Source organism: Cydia amplana, chromosome 14 (assembly GCF_948474715.1).
Source record: "Cydia amplana chromosome 14, ilCydAmpl1.1, whole genome shotgun sequence".
NCBI classification, from domain to species: domain Eukaryota; kingdom Metazoa; phylum Arthropoda; class Insecta; order Lepidoptera; family Tortricidae; genus Cydia; species Cydia amplana.
The window spans coordinates 12,158,827-12,179,395 of record NC_086082.1 but is presented as its reverse complement, the minus strand read 5'-3'; the positions used below and the strand labels follow the sequence as shown (position 1 = coordinate 12,179,395).

Below are 20,569 nucleotides of genomic sequence, written 5' to 3'. Positions count from 1 at the left end.
TCTATCAACTTATATCTCTCCAACTAGATCTTTGATTTATGTAGGTAGGTACCTACTTAAATATATAACTTAGCAGGTACTTACAGCTTTAAAGGTTAAGGAAAAGAACTCTTGCATGTAGGTGCTATATGTGCTTGTGTTATTTTGAATTTGAATAACTTGATTATTAATTCTATACGTAACTACATACAAGAGGGTCAATTCTTAAGCCTACTTACCTACCTACATAAATAGTACACTTAAATTAAACGTTTCAAATAAAATCGGAAGCCTGTGACATGGAAGGGCATTAACGATACGGGAATCTTTAGATTGATTCATTGACGAAGACGCATGGTTTGGTTCATATTGTCAAATTATATTAGTTAACTGTAGAGTTAAAGTTTAGTTTTGGCAAATCTGCACGTCACCGTGAATGACACTTTCTAAAAGTGCCTGTTAAAGCCTGCGTAAAGCCTTTCACCTTGTCGAGCAAGGAACCCGCAACTTAGGGAATATTACCCATAAACTCAGGGTATTTGATTTGAATGATACTTATTCTTAAACTTACGTTTGTTATGGTTCCACCTGCTAAGGTGCGCCTAAGAGAATCTTTTATTCGTTCACAAACTAACGTCAAGTTATTTGTGATGAAACCAATATATTATGTACCTATCTAAACCTGCGCAAGGCTGCCATGTTTACACCTGCGTAAGGTGTGCCAAAAGAATCTTTGATTCGTTCACAAACTAACGTCAAGTTATTTGTGATGAAACCAATATATTATGTACCTATCTAAACCTGCGCAAGGCTGCCATGTTTACACCTGCGTAAGGTGTGCCAAAAGAATCTTTGATTCGTTCACAAACTGACGTCAAGTTATTGATGATGATATTATAACCTATGTAAGCCTGCGCAAGGCACGTCAGACATATTCACAGAAATATAAATGATATGGTCATAACACAGGCGTGCGAGTAGACCACAATCACAAAAATATTACAAAGATTAAGTTGTAAATATCTCTTTTTAGAGAAAGTAAAAATGGTTTAAAATAATGTTTTGGGTAAAAATCAGTCAAAATAGGCAAGGCTTCCTTATTAGAGTTTTCATTTTTGTTTACCAATCTATTTCAAGGGTCCCGAACACCCTATTGGCTAAACCCGAAATTGGGCTAATTAACTGTGGTAAAAGTGAAAACTGCTTTCCATTTACATAACATTTCTAAAATTATAATAGGTAAAATAAAAACCTAAGATTCCAGGCCTATCTCGCCTCATTTTTATTTTAAAGATGAAAAAATCTTTGCACCCTAATATAAAATTGTGGTCTGGAGACGCTAAGCCTCATAACTTGGGTGGCATAGATAATACTAAGAGATTTAGTCACCTAATTTCGACTATAAGCCCAGGCAGAATATTGATAATTAGAATAAGGAGTGGTCAATCCTCCAAGGTCCATACAATCTGTGGACTCTAATTAAATCAGGCTCGGTAAGCTCACGACACGACAGAGCTTACGATTCCATTCTGAAATAAGCTATGTTTACAATATATATTACCCATGGTGTGAAACAAACAGCCTGCTCAAGGTGTACAAAGGGTCCGTTTAACGGCCCTATAAACATCTACAAACCTTTGAAGTCTAGGCCTGCTACAATATGACAGACTAGAAATAAATACATATGATCCCAATGTAAGAGCAGCTCACAGTTGCATAAATTATATTTGGCTGGAGAGCACTTGTCTTTCAGTTAACATGTTTACCTATGTACACGACATGACCAAGGTTACCTACCTTTTTACATAATTATTATATCCCTGACTGCCATGGTATATTAGGAAAATTATCATGTGCTGGCGGTGCTGCACAAGCATGTTTGAAATAAAATATACAAAACTGGCCTAACGGGCGTTTATGAATTATGTATTTTACACCCTTGTGTCTGTATTGTGACCCTGGAAGTTTTAAACCACCTGTATCGTAAGTGCTCCTATGCACGGATTAAGTTTATAATAAACTACCCATGCCCTAACCTCAAGGGCAAGTGCTTCTATGCACGGACCAGATACTGTTATCACTTATTTCACTTATCATGACTTGTCATAGTTTGATACTACACGTTTAATAAATTTAAGACCGTGGAATGTACCCACTACAAAAGGTTTTTAAAAATAGTGACTGAATGGTTTGCACGAACGGTTCTAGCACAGTTTCTGGGCGGTCACGTCTAGGGCATGACCCTCTAGTTCTCAATTTATACAAAATTATAGCATTGTGATACTGTTCGCTTTGCACAATAAAATAGGGGAACAGGAGCACGCCTTGCGAAAAGGCGAAGCTATTTTGAAACGCAAACCTTTCAAAAATAGATTGAAATATATAAATAATTATGTTTTTGGTGTGGAACATGTAATTGTACACCCAAACAAATGCAATCATTTATTATATGTTAGCAAAACTCTGCCAAAGTGTTAGTCTGTCTCTACAGTGTAACCTGAAGGCATGAATGCACATGAATCTCTTGAAACATGGTGGATTAACTAATTTACACCCCGTCTGTGTCTTGCTCCTACCAAATCCACAAGTTGAGGACCTCAACCTATCTAGGCACCCTTCTTGCTCGAGACCTGAAAAAATAATCTCATGCAGTCAAGTGTCGGAAAACCAGGTCCACACTCTTAGCACTACCGTGAATATATCTAAGAAGTCTGTATACTGCCTTCCAGGAGGCGGGATGTTAATAGACTAGCCTATATAGTAGGCCAGAGATATAGTATACAAAAGCACACTGGCCCAAATCCAGTAATATTATATGCACTTCAGAATACAAAATAATTGACTATTCTACGTATATTTGATATCAAAAAGTTACAATTACCTACCCTTAGGTCATAAGGAGGATAAATATACATAAATATCAAATATATTCGACAAAGTGTTGACCCTAGCATTGGATAAAATAGGTTCCTCTTAAACGGCATCTGCGCTGTTGGCTTTGGGCCCACGGGTGCCCGGCAAAAGGTCGGGGACCCCATGGTTCCGCACAGTTATTGCAAATAATGTAAAATCACAAAATAAACACAAATTTTCATTTTGGTTAAAAACACATATGCGATGAGCTAAGGTTTCGAATTAAGTACCTTATTCTTAATCTGGAAAGAGAAGACTGAATATTCAGAATTAAGCTATGTCTATGAATGGTTTACATAAATTAAGCCACTTTAGCGTTCAGAAACAATCAAGTTTATGTCTACTAGTAGGCACCAGATAAGGTAAACTACTCATACTGCATATATAGACAACAATGAGTACAATTAAGGTCACTTGATGATAGCTAAACATGAATATAAGCAGAATGAGCTGCACCTATACAAATATCATTGATAAAGCTCTGTGGCAATTCTACATTTACCATTTGAACGCCAAGAGCACCAAAAAGCGTCGTAACTAGTGCCCACATGAGTATTATGATATGGCTTAAGCTCTCAAAGTAACCTTCACAATTTTAAGTAAGGTTTGTTTAAGTCCATTAGCTCGCGTTCGCGTTAGTAAAGCGTACAAACGATTAAATGCATTTTATAGCTATAACCAAATAAATAGCTCATACTGGCTCACAGTCATTAAAAGAATTCAGTAAAATCATTAAAAGTATTCCCTATGACATTTTATTAAGTACCTACCCAATATTAACTTTGTGGGTAGTGATAGTGATATAACGAATATTTAAAATATTCGTCTACTTAATCCTAAGGGATTCTGGAAATAAGAAAGGTCTTGTCCTTGTTATATCCTGCAACTGCTTACCTTACTAGATAGTTATTATCAAATTTGTCAATAATTGGGAGTTATAAATAAAAACTACTCGAGTACTTTATGATTTTTATCTTTTCATATTTTAATTACATCACTCCATATCACAGATGTTGTATGCTCCCTGAAGAGTAGACTGACTTATCTTCTTTTACATAGTCTCACATACATATAATTAAGTACTATAGCACCCTTGTGGTGACTCACTTATTTTCGTTGAAAATTTATAAGTACCTACATTAAATACGTATATAAAATGGAAAGTTAGTATCATAATATAATGGTATATAAAATTGTATGCTTTACTAAATACCTCTCTCCTCACATGTATTAAAATAAAGGGTGTACTACATAATTAATTAATTAATTAAACACTCCTAATAAAATAATATTACATATACATAATATGTATAATCACATTGGCTTGGCGTCTTCCCACCACCAGGCGATAACAAACACGTCTCAATATATTACTTTTTCTACTCCAGCACTTAAATGTGTCAATTAAATGACTGACAGTGATATCTAAAGCAATGTCATTTGAATGCTTTGTCTATAGGCTCATAAGATGACTGCTAGCAGTCATCTTATGAGTATAATACAACTGCTTTATTTTTTTTAAAGATACAAGTTCCGATCATCTTGATTGAAAGAGGTATGTTTTCATTTACAATAATAACTCTTTTTTTTTTTAATAATAACTCAATTTTTTTTTAAATAATAACTCTTTTTTTTTTTAATAATAACTCTTTTTTTTTAATAATAACTCTTTCATAGAAAAAGTAATGTATGCAACAGCTCATAATTGGTTCTTAAAATTCTCGGGTCTTTTTTTACAAAACTCGACTACGTCTCGTTTTGTAACTTCGACCCTTGAATTTTAAGAACCCTTATTATATCACTGTTGCATAAACTACTATTAGGTTCCGAATATCGGTACAGTTGTTTAATGACAGCGTTTTACACAAAAATAAAACGCTAATTAAATAACTTACCATATTCGGAACCTAAAGTTTTAATCCTGCCTGGTGTAAATATGTATAATTTTGAGACAATGAGGTAATTTGCGTTTGTTTCTAACTGTCAAAATTGTCAAACGCAACTGCCTGAAGTGGTGGGGGTGTGGGAGAGAGATGGACGTATATGCTAGAAAAGGACAATACGACTAACTACAGTGTTGCCACTCTCAATATATTACTTTAGGTTCCGAATATGGTAAGTTATTTAATTAGCGTTTTATTTTTGTGTAAAACGCTGTCATTAATAATCTGTGCATGAACCTGCAAGCGCGCAACACCGGCGTAAACTGTCAATATTTCAAAAAAGCGCTGCTTGTTTTTGTAGGTTAGAGCGGAATAAAGTTGTATAAAATCTAGTTTCACATGTAATGAATACAATAAGAATTATGGAGTCCTTGCGCAGAGGATTTATCCTGACGTGCATTACGTATTTGTGTATAAAAACCAGTGAAAGTGCCAAGATAAACACGCCAAGGGTGCTTCTGCCTTGGTTTGAAAACTTGACCGTGAATTTCACGTTTGAAATAATAGAAGGTGGTTGTTATACTTGGTAAGTACACCCAGCATCTTTCTACTTATAATTATCTTGGAAACGTGAAACAAATTGGTTACACAATGATTTTTTTGTAGGAGTTTGTCTCGCGATGACATCATCGACTTGGAGCCTATTTACGACGACTCCTGGGGGCATTGTTCCCGTGCCGCAAGAGTTTCTGTGTCTAAATCGTGCAAGCCGCCTGGCTCCGTGATTATTCTTGCGGAAGAGGTCAACAGCGGCGAGGTAAATACGCGGTATTTGTTATGGCGGGAAAGAGTATGAACGTCGTACAGTGGTTTCAAGAGGGCTTTGTTATTAATTGTATATTGCGAGAATGCTTTCATGATATCAAACTGATTAAAGAACCAGATTGCTGAAATGCATAAAACATAACAATTTGATTAAATTGGAAAGTGGAATTAAGATTATCACCTTATCATTGGGCAATGATTATTGAAATGTGTAGTGGTTTTATGGTTTATTTCTTTTATGAATATAGCTAATACATCTTACAAATAAAATGTGTGTGCAGTTAGACTGCAGGTAATGACTTTCAAAGCCGTACAGGAGTTACAAGTCACTTTTATTGTGACTAGTTTATAACATTGAGAATGAAATATAATCTGACCTTAAAAGCTAATGATAATTTATAATAGGCACAGTCCAATTTATATTTATTTGAGAATAACAAGAAGTGGTGTACACTAACTTCAGCTAAGGTTTTTTTTATTTAAGTTTGAGTTCTTTTCTAACTTGATGTCAAGGGATCAGTATGACACTAATCAGGAAGAATTAATTGATATTTATACTAACAGTTTTGAATGATTCACGGTTAGTTCCACTAGACTTATATCAACCGGGATATGAACCTATCCTGGGCTATCTTCAGTTACCCGTGAACAAGATGTATGTAACTGCGTCGAAATATTGGGAGCTCAAAAACAATACAAAAGGTAATCACGGTTCATATCCCCATATCCCGGTCGATATAAGTCTATTGATATTTATACTGCCAACGCTAAGACAGGAAGGGCTTTTACTTGTCATAAAACACAGTACTTTTATCTATAGATATTGCGGGGAGATGTAGACATAGACATGATCAGCTCACTGAAGGTGATGAGCACTACCTGGAAGCTCTATTTGGAAGAGGCACCGGAGGCTTTCGAGGTGGTTGCTTATGATGATTCGGGTGAGTTTTGGATTCTATCAAATCAATATGTCGAGCCCAAAGTCACACAAGGATATCAAGATTGTGGTAGCAGTTTCTTGATTATTAATAACCTAGTAAAACCCACAGTCCTACCGGTAGTAGTAAAATTCTATCTATTATCTATTAAGCCCTTTTGTTCTGAGTTAGAGTATGTTTCTAAGCTCAGTGTGCCGCTTGGCAAAGGCCTCCTCTAGCTCTTTCCATTGGGGTCTGTTGTGGGCCACTCTTCTCCAGTTCGGGCCCGCTGTGAGTTTGAGTTCATCCTCTCATCTTGATTGAGGTTCTTATTACTACAATGTAATTTAAACCATTTTCAATTGGAATAGAGTTGCCTTTCTTTTGTTTCATTAAAAAAAGTAGATTCATCCTTGTACTTTCTGTGTAATACAAACAAAGTAAACACTTAGTTATAGTTGTCTGTGTAATGTACTGTGGTTTGCATATTAATGCAGTGCCCTTGAATTTTATTGAGTATTGTTTTAGTACATTATGTTGTCTCACATGTTCCTCATTGATTTGTAATTTATGTTACTACCTAATATGCAGATTTAGTTTCGTCAAATTACTACATTACATTTTTATTTTTGTATTTAGGTAACACGTTTTCAACATTGGAAGGAGTGAGTTTCACATGGACCATAGAGAACCTTGGCAGTAATATTGAGAAAGATCCATTAGTCACGTAAGTATTTAAAATACTTTTGCAGTCCGAATTTTACTTAAACAATCCTTAATTTTACTATTAAGGCTAGAAGATTTCACATCCAACAACATTGGTAACAGCTTTTACAAGTAGTTGGGAGTCTGGGACAATAAAATCTTCAATCTTACCATTTTTAGGGTTCCGTACCCAAAGGGTAAAAACGGGACCCTATTACTAAGACTCCGCTGTCCGTCCGTCCGTTCGTCCGTCCGTCCGTCCGTCCGTCCGTCCGTCTGTCACCAGGCTGTATCTCACGAACCGTGATAGCTAGACAGTTGAAATTTTCACATATATGTATTTCTGTTGCCGCTATAACAACAAATACTAAAAACAGAATAAAATAAAGATTTAAGTGGGGCTCCCATACAACAAACGTGATTTTTGACCGAAGTTAAGCAACGTCGGGCGGGGTCAGTACTTGGATGGGTGACCGTTGTTTTGCTTGTTTTTTTTGCTTGGTTTGCTCTATTTTTTGTTGATGGTGCGGAACCCTCCGTGCGCGAGTCCGACTCGCACTTGGCCGGTTTTTTAAGCACATTTATTTCTCTTGCATATAGTTACCTAATATGATATCTAAAAAACCTTTACCATATTCCAGTTTTGTCCGATGGCGGGACACAGACTACGAAGCGCCTCGCGGCATAGCCGAGCTAGAGAGCCTCGGTGTACGCTCCTACTCCGTGCTTCTCTATGGCCAGGCCATGGGCGATGTGCGCGTTACCGTCTGTCTGATGGACATTTGTACAGATTTCAAGCTGAATGTGGTTGCCAGTGTGGTTCTAACGCCGGCTATAGCTACCATAGCACCTGGAGACACGCTGCGATATCAGTAGGTGTATTATATTAATTACATTAACTCTACATATGCCTCTACAGGTAGGCATGGGTGATGTGCGCGTTACAGTGTCTAAAGTATATTTAGTGAAGGTATAAGATAATATAAGATAAGATAATATTTATTCATTTAAAACTTATGCTAGTTTGATTGATACAATGGTAATTATCCAATTTATGCTTAAATACTAGTACATTCATAGATTCAACTTAAAATAAGTAAAGGTCATGTTAAGAACTATAAATACCGGACAAATGTGTATTTTCTGTCGCTAATGGAAATTTGATAACAATACCTAAACTAAGTAAACATTTACTTGTGTCTTAGGTATGCACTTTTTGTAGGTCAATGTGTAAGTGGGGAAGTGCTTACCAACAAAAAGATTATTTACATAATAATAACAATAACTAATACAAATACAAATACCTACAAATACCTTGGTATGTCACAGTCGTTGGGTATTGAGGACGAGGGCATTAGACGGTCGGTGAAGGAGCGCTTTTTCAGTCGGCTCACAAAAGTCCTTAACAGTCTTTTGTCAGGAGGCAACAAAGTGCGCGCCTTCAACGCCTGGGTAATGCCCCTACTCACATACTCCTTTGGCATACTAAGGTGGACTCAGACCGAGCTGGACGCCCTGGATCGGAGGGTCCGATCACTGCTCACCGCACATCGCATGCTACATCCACGCTCGTCAGTTATGAGATTGTACATCCCACGGAAATGTGGAGGTCGAGGCTTCCTAAACGCCAAGGATCTCCACAACCGCGAGGTGTACAATCTCAGGAATTATTTCCTTAACAACGAGTGTGGGATGCATCGTGATGTGGTGGCAGTAGACAGGAACCTCACGCCGCTCTCCTTGGCAAACGAGAACTGGCGCAAACCTGTGGTACTAAGTACTGCGGATCGCAAGGCGGCATGGGAGAGTAAGGTGCTACACGGGCGGTTCTACAAGGCCCTCACGGGACCCGATGTGGACCTGCTCGCGTCGGTGAACTGGTTACGATTCGGGGACCTCTTCGGAGAAACCGAGGGTTTTGCCTGTGCAATTGCGGACGAAGTAATGATGACGAACAACTATCGGAAATATATCCTGAAGGACGGTACGGTCGACATTTGTCGGGCATGCCGCCGTCCCGGAGAGTCACTCAGGCATATCATTTCCGGTTGTTCTCATCTTGCTAACGGCGAGTACTTGCACAGACATAATCTCGTAGCCAGGATTATTCACCAGCAGCTTGCTCTTCTATACGGCCTTGTGGACCGCGAAGTACCGTACTACAAGTATTCACCTGCGCAAGTTCTCGAGAATGGTCGTGCCACGCTCTATTGGGATCGATCTGTCATCACTGACAGGACTATTGTAGCCAATAAGCCTGACATTGTGATAATAGATCGAGCGCAACGCCGGGCCGTGCTCGTTGACATCACCATCCCTCATGATGAGAATCTCGTGAAAGCCGAGAAGGACAAGTCCAGTAAGTACCTAGACTTGGCTCACGAGATAACCGCCATGTGGGATGTTGATTCGACGATCATTGTCCCGATAGTTGTTTCAGCGAACGGTCTAATAGCGAAGAGTCTCGACCAACATCTTGAGAGACTCTCGCTAGGTGGTTGGATCAAGGGCCAGATGCAGAAGGCGGTGATCTTGGACACGGCGCGGATAGTCCGCCGGTTCCTCTCTCTGCGGCCCTGACCACCGGTAGCTTGGGCCCTGCCCCGCTGCCGGCGGCACCCTAGGTTAGGTTTTTTTATAATGTGTTTATATGTATTTTTTATTGTTTTGTAAGTGTTTTTATATTTTACTTTTATATTCATATTGTAAAAAACCCTAGCTTAGAGAAGATAAATAAATAAAGGAACAATAACTAATATACTATGACTATCTTCTACTCTTTAGAACACTAAGTGGTGGCATAGGTACTTAACAATTTTTTTTTTTTTTTTTTTTGTACATCTAAGTAACTATTTCTAGTAGCCTTTCTGTGTCCTCGTACGACTTGCCAGTGAGTAACGTTTGTACCGCTTTTCATAACGTTTGTATCATTTCATTGTTGCAGTTGTAAAGTAGTTATTGGGTTTCACATTTGATACATAACACTTAGGTGTAAAAGTGTCCCCACACTGACAGATTTTCATTTATTTGCAGAGTGGTCCGTGCACGCGCCGGGCGCCTCACCATCCAAGATGTCGCCGAAACGCTCTACCACATGAGCGTACCAACCTCCGACATAGCTCGCCTAGAGGACTCTATAAGCCTCGTCCGAGGCACCCAAATCGGCACAACCAACGTTCACCTCCTATCCGGCGCTACAGAAGTCGCTACTGCTATTCTAAACGTCGCTGAGCCTCATAGTATTAAAGTTTCTATTCGACCAGCGAAATTAGTCATACAATCCGAACTGTTCATAATACATTGCGTGGTATATGATAAGGATGGACGTGCGTTGACGGCGGGCGATGAAATGTTGATAAGGTTGACGGTTGAGGGCGAGGCTAATGTGGACCTGGTCAGGTCGACGGAGAATGGAACTATTACTGACGCTGTGGCGAATAATGCGGGGCCGTTCAAGGTCACGGCCAAGCTTTATTCGGTTGCTGGGCGGAGTGTTTCTCGAAAGGTAGAAAATTTTGCTACATATTTAACATTTTTTAACACAAAAGACAATTTACTTTTATAAAATATTGAAGGTTTTTTTCACAAGCTGTGCGCTTCTCATCTCAAACGTATAGTATCGATTTATATTTAGGCTTTTGTTTTATGTCTTTTAATGTGTATTTTTAGGTGGAAGGCAAAGCATCAGCAGTGGCAATAGAGCCATTAGCTGTGGTGCCTCCGGAACTCTATGTGGCATGGACTGACACTACTCAGTAAGTTGCCCCGTTATAGTTAAATAAAAATAAATGAATTAATCATTCTAGTGATTAGAATAAAACATGTTACACCAAATTTAAGTAAACAGCCACTTTGTACAGGGAAATCCAGTTAAGGCATCGCGGGGGCGGCGACGAGCTAGTCCAATGGTCGGAAGTAGAAACCGCGGACCCTCATGCCATCTCGCTTTCTCCCGGTGGCGTGCTAGCTGTCCGCGGCGCGAGTGAGACAGACGTTCGAGTGCAACTGAAGGATTACCCTTATGTACGGGCTTTTGGCAAGTAAGTATATTATAGAAACAAAGACAGTAAAAATATCTGAATAATAATTTAGGAATTATTATGATGTCACATTCGTCACTTGTTTTTTGTACTGCGTAAATCTTCACTGCCATTTTCAACCGTACCACGTCTATGTAAACTAAGAAAAAAAACAATGGGTTGCACAGTGAACGAAGGGGTTGCACTCCGAGAGTGCCGGCAGAAGTGAAAACTCAATGACATTGTAACAGTTTTTCGATCATGTCACGTGACCTGTCGCGAGTTTAACATTTTTTCCCCACCTCAAAAAGTGCACAGCGCCGCTAAAGAAGTTTTCACTTCAAAAACAACGGGTTGCACACCGGGAGTGCCGGCAGAAGTGAAAACTCAATGACATTGTAACAGTTTTTCGATCAGGTCACGTGTCCGTCTTACGAATCTTACGGTCACGTGACCTGTCGCGAGTTTAACATTTGTTCCCTATCACAATAAGTGCACAGCGCCGCTAAAGAAGTTTTCACTTCAAAAATATCTGCAGTACCATAAAATTGACGACGCATTTTTGTGAGGTATGCTAATTTTAGCTCTTATTATAAGCACCTTAAAGCTCTATATCGAATTGTCCACAGAGTGCTAGTCGCCCCGCCGGAGCTAATCCAAGTGTCCAGTTCGGGACACGCTCGCGTCGGCAAAACACATCACCTACATATAGCATTGACAGCGACTCACCCGACTACTGGCGAATACTACAACTTCCATACGTGAGTAATAAATCGTCGCTATACTTACTCAACCTCATATCTGCAACAATCATTTGATGGAAATGTCGCTTTTCTTTCATTCGGAATACGGGTGTTTTTGTCATCAAATGAGTGTTACAGATACGAGGTTGAGTAAGTATAGCGGCGAAATCTACCTTTGGTCTTGCTTATATTGCGACATTCGCATTTTTTATTATTATGAATTTCCACTGTTGATTATTGCATAGTTTGCTTTTTATTTATTTATTTATTTAATCTTTATGGCACAAATGAAAATACAAACGTACAAAAGGCGGACTTAATAAATAATAAATAAATAAATATTAATAGGACATTTTTTACACAAATTGACTAAGTCCCACGGTAAGCTCAAGAAGGCTTGTGTTGTGTTGCATTCTCTACCAGTCAACCTTCGGGCAAAGCAGATAACTTTTTCCTCTTACAGTGTTTATTTCGTACGTAATAATCTTGATTTACTACCCTTAGTCGTACCTACTTAGCTACTTAGCTAGGTGGATATCATATTGAATTTTTTACTTGGGACGAATCATGAAATTGTGAAAAAAAAAATTCGGTGTTTTTTTTTAATAAATTTCGGCTGAAATTTCGGTCAGAGCAGATATTTGATATCTCATGCGCCCTGGGGTTGGGTTTTTAGCGAAAGTACTTCAATAGTAAATAAAAAAAGCCGAAAACCAGTAAAAACATGAATTGTTTCGTTTTCTAGGTGCAATTGCGCGTCATTCGCGGTATCACTGCTTGAAGGCCCCGAACCTCACAACGTCACTGCAGCCCCTTGGGTAGAGCCCGTTGGTGAGTATCATTATGAAGAATTCGATTTGTTATTTTGTAATAATGCCGAATAATTAAATTTAGTAATTGGATAAAAGTTTCCGTTAGGTATTTACTGGTCTCTGGCGTCAGTCATCTTACTGGTCTCATGTGTGAAAAGCTTCGATCAACACGGGCTTCCGACACGTCGGAAGGGATAGGCCCAAGCGATATCTTAATATACAAATCATTTTGCCATTTTTCGCGGGGGGGAACGTGCACACAGTCGCACTTCTCACACACTTACGTACAAAATCCAATCTGTAATGACGACACAAATACATAGAAAATAACACACTACACAGAAAAATCTTGCACACCTCGATCTGTTTTTGTGTACGGACGAGTCACAAGTGTCACAACACGCACACTAACACATTTTCGTCAAAGAATTTTATTGTTTTCTGAGAGATGAGAAGTCGGATTTGTCGCTCGACCGATCCGCAATTTGTACTGAGCGAGCAAAATCGATAAATCCAGCAATTACAAGAGACTAAAATATAATAATTGTTTAAATGTAATTAAACGTATGATATGTAAAAAAAATATTACATGTGAAATGTAACTCCTTCTTTAAGTAAATTTCATGTCCCCGACCTCTTTTTACAACAGTAAACCGAGCAATTAGGCATTTTTTCTGCTGCTGTGTTCACTCGCGCGTCTGGACTCGGTCTAGTTAAAAATCCGAGCGCAACTAGTTTTATTACCCGCGCTAGATTAGTTGATCTTGTACCTAGGCAGAGGGGAAATAGTGCGAATGCCGCATCCCTTTCGTGTTGATCGAAGGCATAGAGAAATATAGTAAGACAAGAGTGCTCACTCCATACATCAGTTCAGACTATTAATTTCAGTGTCTACATCTAGCACCGAGTAGCGGAACTATCAGTACTGCTACTTGACAATAGATGTAGCACCGACCGGAAAGTCTTATTTCAACAGCATAAGACTTTCCGGTCGGTGCTACATCTATTGTCAAATAGCAGTAGTGATAGTTCCGCTACTCGATGCTAGATGCTAATAGTCTTTTTGGTACTAAAACTGATGTATGGAGTGAGCACTCTATGTATTTTATTCTCTATGTCGAAGGTGAAAAGTTATGAAACCTTGGGGTTGACAGTTCACATTTCAAAGTTATGGGACTTATGGGATATTCATCATCATATCAGCCTTTTAGAAAAAGAAAGAAAGAAAGAAAAAGCATTTATTAGCACAATAACAAACTTAAAAACTAACAAAAGAGAACACAAAATGAGAGGTTGCGCTAAATGGTCCTCACTCAGCTAGGTGTCACGGTATGAGCCACATGGCACACTCCGCGACGCTGATTTTCAGTAAGGCCCAGTGGATGGTTTTATTGCTCACTGCATACATAGGTCTATCTTCGAGTATTCCGGTCCTGAGCCAATCTCATCCAGAGGTGACCCGCAATCTTAACCACAGAATAAATAATAGTACTAGGTACAGAAGATTCACTCTCTAACAAAACGCGTCTTTTACGACAGATATGACCGCTAGGTGGCGCAAGCGTCCGTTCTGTAGCGGTGCGCGGCAACTACTATGGCTAGACACCAAAATTGTAGTGACGTGACGAAATCGCGTGGCTCACACGCCTGTCTTAACTAAAGTTTATGAGTTATAACTCTTAACGTTTTCCGCAGACGGCGCTTGCTGCGTCATCGAATGCGCTTGGGCGACCCGCGGCGTGTCGCTGCTGCGCGTGTCGCGCGGGCGCTCGGGCGCCACGGCGCGCGTGCTGGTGCGCGCGGCGCCGCGCCTCGTGTGGCCGCCGCGCGCCGCCGCGCTCGTCGGCTCCACGCTGCCGGTGAGTACATGCCCAGCTATAACTACTAGGTACTACTTACTCTATACGTATGTGTCGCGCGGGCGCTCGGGCGCCACGGCGCGCGTGCTGGTGCGCGCGGCGCCGCGCCTCGTGTGGCCGCCGCGCGCCGCCGCGCTCGTCGGCTCCACGCTGCCGGTGAGTACATGCCCAGCTATAACTACTAGGTACTACTTACTCTATACGTATGTGTCGCGCGGGCGCTCGGGCGCCACGGCGCGCGTGCTGGTGCGCGCGGCGCCGCGCCTCGTGTGGCCGCCGCGCGCCGCCGCGCTCGTCGGCTCCACGCTGCCGGTGAGTACATGCCCAGCTATAACTACTAGGTACTACTTACTCTATACGTATGTGTCGCGCGGGCGCTCGGGCGCCACGGCGCGCGTGCTGGTGCGCGCGGCGCCGCGCCTCGTGTGGCCGCCGCGCGCCGCCGCGCTCGTCGGCTCCACGCTGCCGGTGAGTACATGCCCAGCTATAACTACTAGGTACTACTTACTCTATACGTATGTGTCGCGCGGGCGCTCGGGCGCCACGGCGCGCGTGCTGGTGCGCGCGGCGCCGCGCCTCGTGTGGCCGCCGCGCGCCGCCGCGCTCGTCGGCTCCACGCTGCCGGTGAGTACATGCCCAGCTATAACTACTAGGTACTACTTACTCTATACGTATGTGTCGCGCGGGCGCTCGGGCGCCACGGCGCGCGTGCTGGTGCGCGCGGCGCCGCGCCTCGTGTGGCCGCCGCGCGCCGCCGCGCTCGTCGGCTCCACGCTGCCGGTGAGTACATGCCCAGCTATAACTACTAGGTACTACTTACTCTATACGTATGTGTCGCGCGGGCGCTCGGGCGCCACGGCGCGCGTGCTGGTGCGCGCGGCGCCGCGCCTCGTGTGGCCGCCGCGCGCCGCCGCGCTCGTCGGCTCCACGCTGCCGGTGAGTACATGCCCAGCTATAACTACTAGGTACTACTTACTCTATACGTATGTGTCGCGCGGGCGCTCGGGCGCCACGGCGCGCGTGCTGGTGCGCGCGGCGCCGCGCCTCGTGTGGCCGCCGCGCGCCGCCGCGCTCGTCGGCTCCACGCTGCCGGTGAGTACATGCCCAGCTATAACTACTAGGTACTACTTACTCTATACGTATGTGTCGCGCGGGCGCTCGGGCGCCACGGCGCGCGTGCTGGTGCGCGCGGCGCCGCGCCTCGTGTGGCCGCCGCGCGCCGCCGCGCTCGTCGGCTCCACGCTGCCGGTGAGTACATGCCCAGCTATAACTATTAGGTATGTACTACTTAGTACTTAGGGTCCATTTAGACGATGCGAGTTTCATTACATTGCGGGTTTAGATCAGTCGGTTGAATAGGGATGATGACACATGTTGAATTTTATAACAAAATCTAGTAAAATAGATAGCAAACGAGCAATTTATCACAATAATGTGGATATTAAAACAAAATATTGAAAAATTAAAAAAATACAGGACCTGAAAGTTTCAAAATTAAAGTTTTTTTTTAACTTCCAAAAACGATAAAAGTAAGGGTACCATTCGATTCCTTACATTTCATCCAGAAAAATATTGTATAGCAACTATATTAGTCAAAGGTATAGTATTTAAGCATAAATTGGATAATTACCATTGTATCAATCAAATTAGCATAAGTTTTAAATGAATAAATATTATCTTATCTAAAATATTATCTTATATACATAAACGCAATATTTCACCGACAAAAACGCAATTTTCTTGTTTTGTCCATACTACAAGATGGGCTCCCAGTGACCTTGACGTCACGTTCCCTTATCGTTTTGTATGAAGCGTTTCGCGAGTGAAGTGCGACTGTCGGCCTTTGACTACAATTTCTGACTTTTGTGTTACTTTAATGCAATGGGTCCCATATAGACATTTGATCCTAAAAACAAACCCGATCGATTGATACCATAAATGAAAATTAGTCATGTAGCCTATTGGACGTAACCAACCGGATGAAGAAAAAGCGACTTCTAATTAGCAATTATTGTATCCAAGATTTTTTAAGTGAGATCTAGATCTTTAGTTTAGATTAAGGTAGTCTGTTATGTTGCTATACCCTCGGGTTCATGTTGAAACTGTACTTAACCCTAAAATCCTCTGTACACATGAAATGCATTAAAATATATGAGTATGAAACACTGTCTTGATTCCGAGAGGCATGCTTACAGTCCCTTGACTGCTGGTCAACATGTAAAATATTCGCTGATTTGCTTTTTTCTCCTCACAGGTGTTAGCCGAGGGTGAGGCCCTGATGCCCGAGTCGAATGACCCCCGCATAGCGGAGCTAACGACGCGCGACGGGCCCCCGCCGCAACGCCATCCTGATCTGCAACTCTTCACGCTGTCCTGTCGTAGGGTACGTTCTAATATGTCAGCTGTATTCATATCTCAGGTAAAGCCCTAATTGCAGAGTCGAATGACCCCCGCATAGCGGAGCTGACAACGCGTGACGCATCTCTTCGCGCTGTCCTGTCGTAGGGTATGTTATATTATAATCTTATGTCAATTGGTATTCATATGACCAGGACTTTATATTAAAGAAAAAAATGGAAAATTTACGCTTCCGGCAGGACTTGAACCCGCAACCTCCGCAATCCGTGCGTTAGCTCTGCCAATTGAGCTACGGAAGCCTACCAGAATCTTGCGAATTTTTCCATTCCTTCCCTCAAGCACACGCCTTTGGGGTGGCGTATAGCGACATCTACCGAAAGACGATTACATCTTTTTAACGGCACCGGAGTCTCAAGTTGCATTGAGAATTCACCAGTGACAATGTGCTAACCCGTACTAAATCAATTTTTAACATGCAGATTACGTCTGCGAGCGATATTCCAAACTTTATATTAAAGGAAAAAATGGAAAAATTCATATGTCCTACTTAAATCTGCATATTTGCGAATGTTTTTCTCATTGTGTATTTATTTTAAGTTACAGACCGACATCCTATCAACCTACCTTTATTGTTTACAGAAAGGCGACACCCGCCTATCTCTCATCTCGGGCGCGGAAGAGCGCGAGTCTGCCGAGTTCGACTCTGCGTGCGCACAGCACGTGGCGCGCGTGCGATTAGAACCAGCCGATGCTAACAACTGCTCCGGAGGACCAAAGTAAGGATATTCTTTTTAGGGTTCCGTAGCCAAATGGCAAAAAACGGAACCCTTATAGATTCGTCATGTCTGTCTGTCTGTCTGTCTGTCTGTCCGTCTGTCCGTCTGTCTGTCCGTCCGTATGTCACAGCCACTTTTCTCCGAAACTATAAGAACTATACTGTTGAAACTTGGTAAGTAGATGTATTCTGTGAACCGCATTAAGATTTTCACACAAAAATAGAAAAAAAACAATACATTTTTGGGGTTCCCCATACTTAAACTGAAACTCAAAAATTTTTTTTTCATCAAACCCATACGTGTGGGGTATCTATGGATAGGTCTTCAAAAATGATATTGAGGTTTCTAATATATTTTTTTCTAAACTGAATAGTTTGCGCGAGAGACACTTCCAAAGTGGTAAAATGTGTGTCCCCCCCCCCCTGTAACTTCTAAAATAAGAGAATGATAAAACTAAAAAAAATATATGATGTACATTACCATGTAAACTTCCACCGAAAATTGGTTTGAACGAGATCTAGTAAGTAGTTTTTTTTTTTATCGGTCATAAATCGCCTAAATACGGAACCCTTCATGGGCGAGTCCGACTCGCACTTGGCCGCTTTTTTTTAAGATTAAAAGGACCGCAAAAGACTCGTTGGCCGTAAAACCAGTGAATAAAAAAAATATTGCCAAATTGTAATAAAATTAAATTTAAATTGTTAGCAATTTATTGAGATTAAGAGTTGCTCCCATTAAGGATTAGGCCTTTCAAACTAATTCAAGATATATAAAAAAAATAAGGTTGTCAGTAAAGTTGGTTTACGGACGATAATTTTGCTTAATAACGTCATAAGAAAACATTGATGAAAAATTGCATACTTTTATACGTTACCATGGAGATCTGTCCACAACGTTACCATGGCGATCTGTCCACAACGTGACACTTTTTCGTGCATGCTACCGGTGTTCATCGATTTATAAGACGTTATCACGTCAAAAGTGTGTATGAATAATTTAAATATTTTGTTTCAGAATATGGCTACGTCCCGGCCACGAAGTGACAGTAAAGGTTACTCTACTCGACGCGCTGGGCAGAGAGTTACTAGACGAGCTAGGCCCGCGCGTGTCGTGGGAAACTGAACCTAAACACCCCGGCATAGAGTTCAGAGCCGTCGACAGGCTGTTTATTGAACACCATCCAGAATACGTGCCGGTGCCAGTGCCGTACAAGTACTATCAGGTGAGAATGGTTGTAATTTGTACCTTACCAGTATTTGTATAAGGTTTGATTTTACTTGACACAACCCGCTATGCAGAGAGTTACTCGACGAGTTAGGCCCGCGCATGTCGTGGGGAACTGAGCTTGTATAAGGTTTGATTTCACTTGATAGGCAGCTCTCTGTGTTATTGAAAACGGAACCTAACCACCATAACGTAGAGTTCGGGTATAAATACACAAGACAATTTTTTTGATACTATTTTTATTACAGCTAGTGGTGGCAGACGAGCAGGCTATTGGATGGAGTGGGATTTTGAAAGCGAGCATTCCAGACGCTACCGCTAGTATTCAAGCGAGGGTAGTAGCGCCACTGAAATGTGATCCACAGAGGGTAAGTTATTTATAAACCCATTGATATACTTAGGTATTCCACCTGTCAAATTTTTTGGTTTAATGTGCATTGCGTCTCACTCACTCACTAACCAAAATGTGTATCGTTTTTTCGTTTGAAACGAATAACGTTTCAATGGCTTTTATCACATCAAAAAAAAAACACGACATGATCTTTTTTCAAGTCGAGGCGATTTTGTCTGATCGCAAATTAACAACGTTCTTAGATGAACTGTGCACAATGGATTTTACCTAATTATTACTGTATTCCACAGATAAGCGTAGCGTGGGAAGGCGAAACCGTGTCAAACATAGCGACCGTTTCCGGCGGCAGCGGAAAGTACGCTGTAGAGACTCCTAAAGGGTCCAGTGGTACTGTCGACGGTGGTAAACTAACGGCTATAGTGCCTGGACCGGGCAGCTATGACCTGCTAGTTGTGGACCAGTGTGTGGCTGGAGATAGGCAGCATGTTGAGGTCAGTGTACTTAGCCTTTTTTTTCAATTGTTTGTAGTCTCAAGGTACTAACGTATGCTGCGGAAACGGCAACTGTAATGCATGAACCAACATTAGGCAACATGTCGACATTCGTCATACATAGAGATCACAAGCCGACAATAGGGAATATTACGTGAAACTCTGCGTAGAGGGTGCCACTTCCACAATCTGAGGGTCTACCGTTAAAGAGAGAGTCGAAAGTTTGTTATCTAACCTCTCTATCACTTGTATATTCGAGCGATAAAGAGGCAGATAGCTGAGTTTTTCGCGTTTCCCGGTAATCCCTTTGTAAACAAACCGCCTTGATGTATCAATGTCATATATTATTGTCTGTGAAAATTTGTCAAAAAACAGTTTAATCCTTAAATGCATAGTGATGCATTTATACACACAACATAAACATCAAATGTTATGCATTATTAAACAAATTCTATTTGTTCTTGTATATTATTTCAATAGTAAAACTAATACATTTTCCGAATTATTACATAAATTTACGCAGTATGTTAATTTATAAAAGTTACATTTGTTTATAGACGAAATGTCGGAAAACTTGGAAAAACCTGGAAGTTGATAATTTTTAGTATGTGATTTTGGGCAGATTTTTCGGGGTTTGTAATTATTTTATATTTACAAATTTTATCATAGGAACATCACAAATAGTGTACCTTTCTGTTGGCAGTTAAGATTTT

At 41.2% G+C, this 20,569-nt stretch overlaps 1 protein-coding gene across 1 annotated transcript in view; it reads left to right on the top strand.

Moving 5' to 3' along the window:
* The first annotated feature begins 5,084 nt into the window (after positions 1-5,084).
* Positions 5,085-20,569, top strand: part of LOC134654110 (uncharacterized) — a 52,728-nt gene continuing 37,243 nt past the window's right edge. The window contains exons 1-16 of the mRNA XM_063509537.1: positions 5,085-5,361; positions 5,442-5,592; positions 6,421-6,541; positions 7,157-7,244; positions 7,864-8,094; positions 10,256-10,727; positions 10,892-10,977; positions 11,083-11,262; positions 11,871-12,002; positions 12,730-12,815; positions 14,492-14,655; positions 16,910-17,038; positions 17,653-17,789; positions 18,804-19,011; positions 19,262-19,381; positions 19,656-19,856. Coding sequence (XP_063365607.1) covers positions 5,180-5,361; positions 5,442-5,592; positions 6,421-6,541; positions 7,157-7,244; positions 7,864-8,094; positions 10,256-10,727; positions 10,892-10,977; positions 11,083-11,262; positions 11,871-12,002; positions 12,730-12,815; positions 14,492-14,655; positions 16,910-17,038; positions 17,653-17,789; positions 18,804-19,011; positions 19,262-19,381; positions 19,656-19,856 — 2,688 coding nt within the window. The 5' untranslated portion in view covers positions 5,085-5,179. The remainder of the gene's footprint in view (positions 5,362-5,441; positions 5,593-6,420; positions 6,542-7,156; positions 7,245-7,863; positions 8,095-10,255; positions 10,728-10,891; positions 10,978-11,082; positions 11,263-11,870; positions 12,003-12,729; positions 12,816-14,491; positions 14,656-16,909; positions 17,039-17,652; positions 17,790-18,803; positions 19,012-19,261; positions 19,382-19,655; positions 19,857-20,569) is intronic.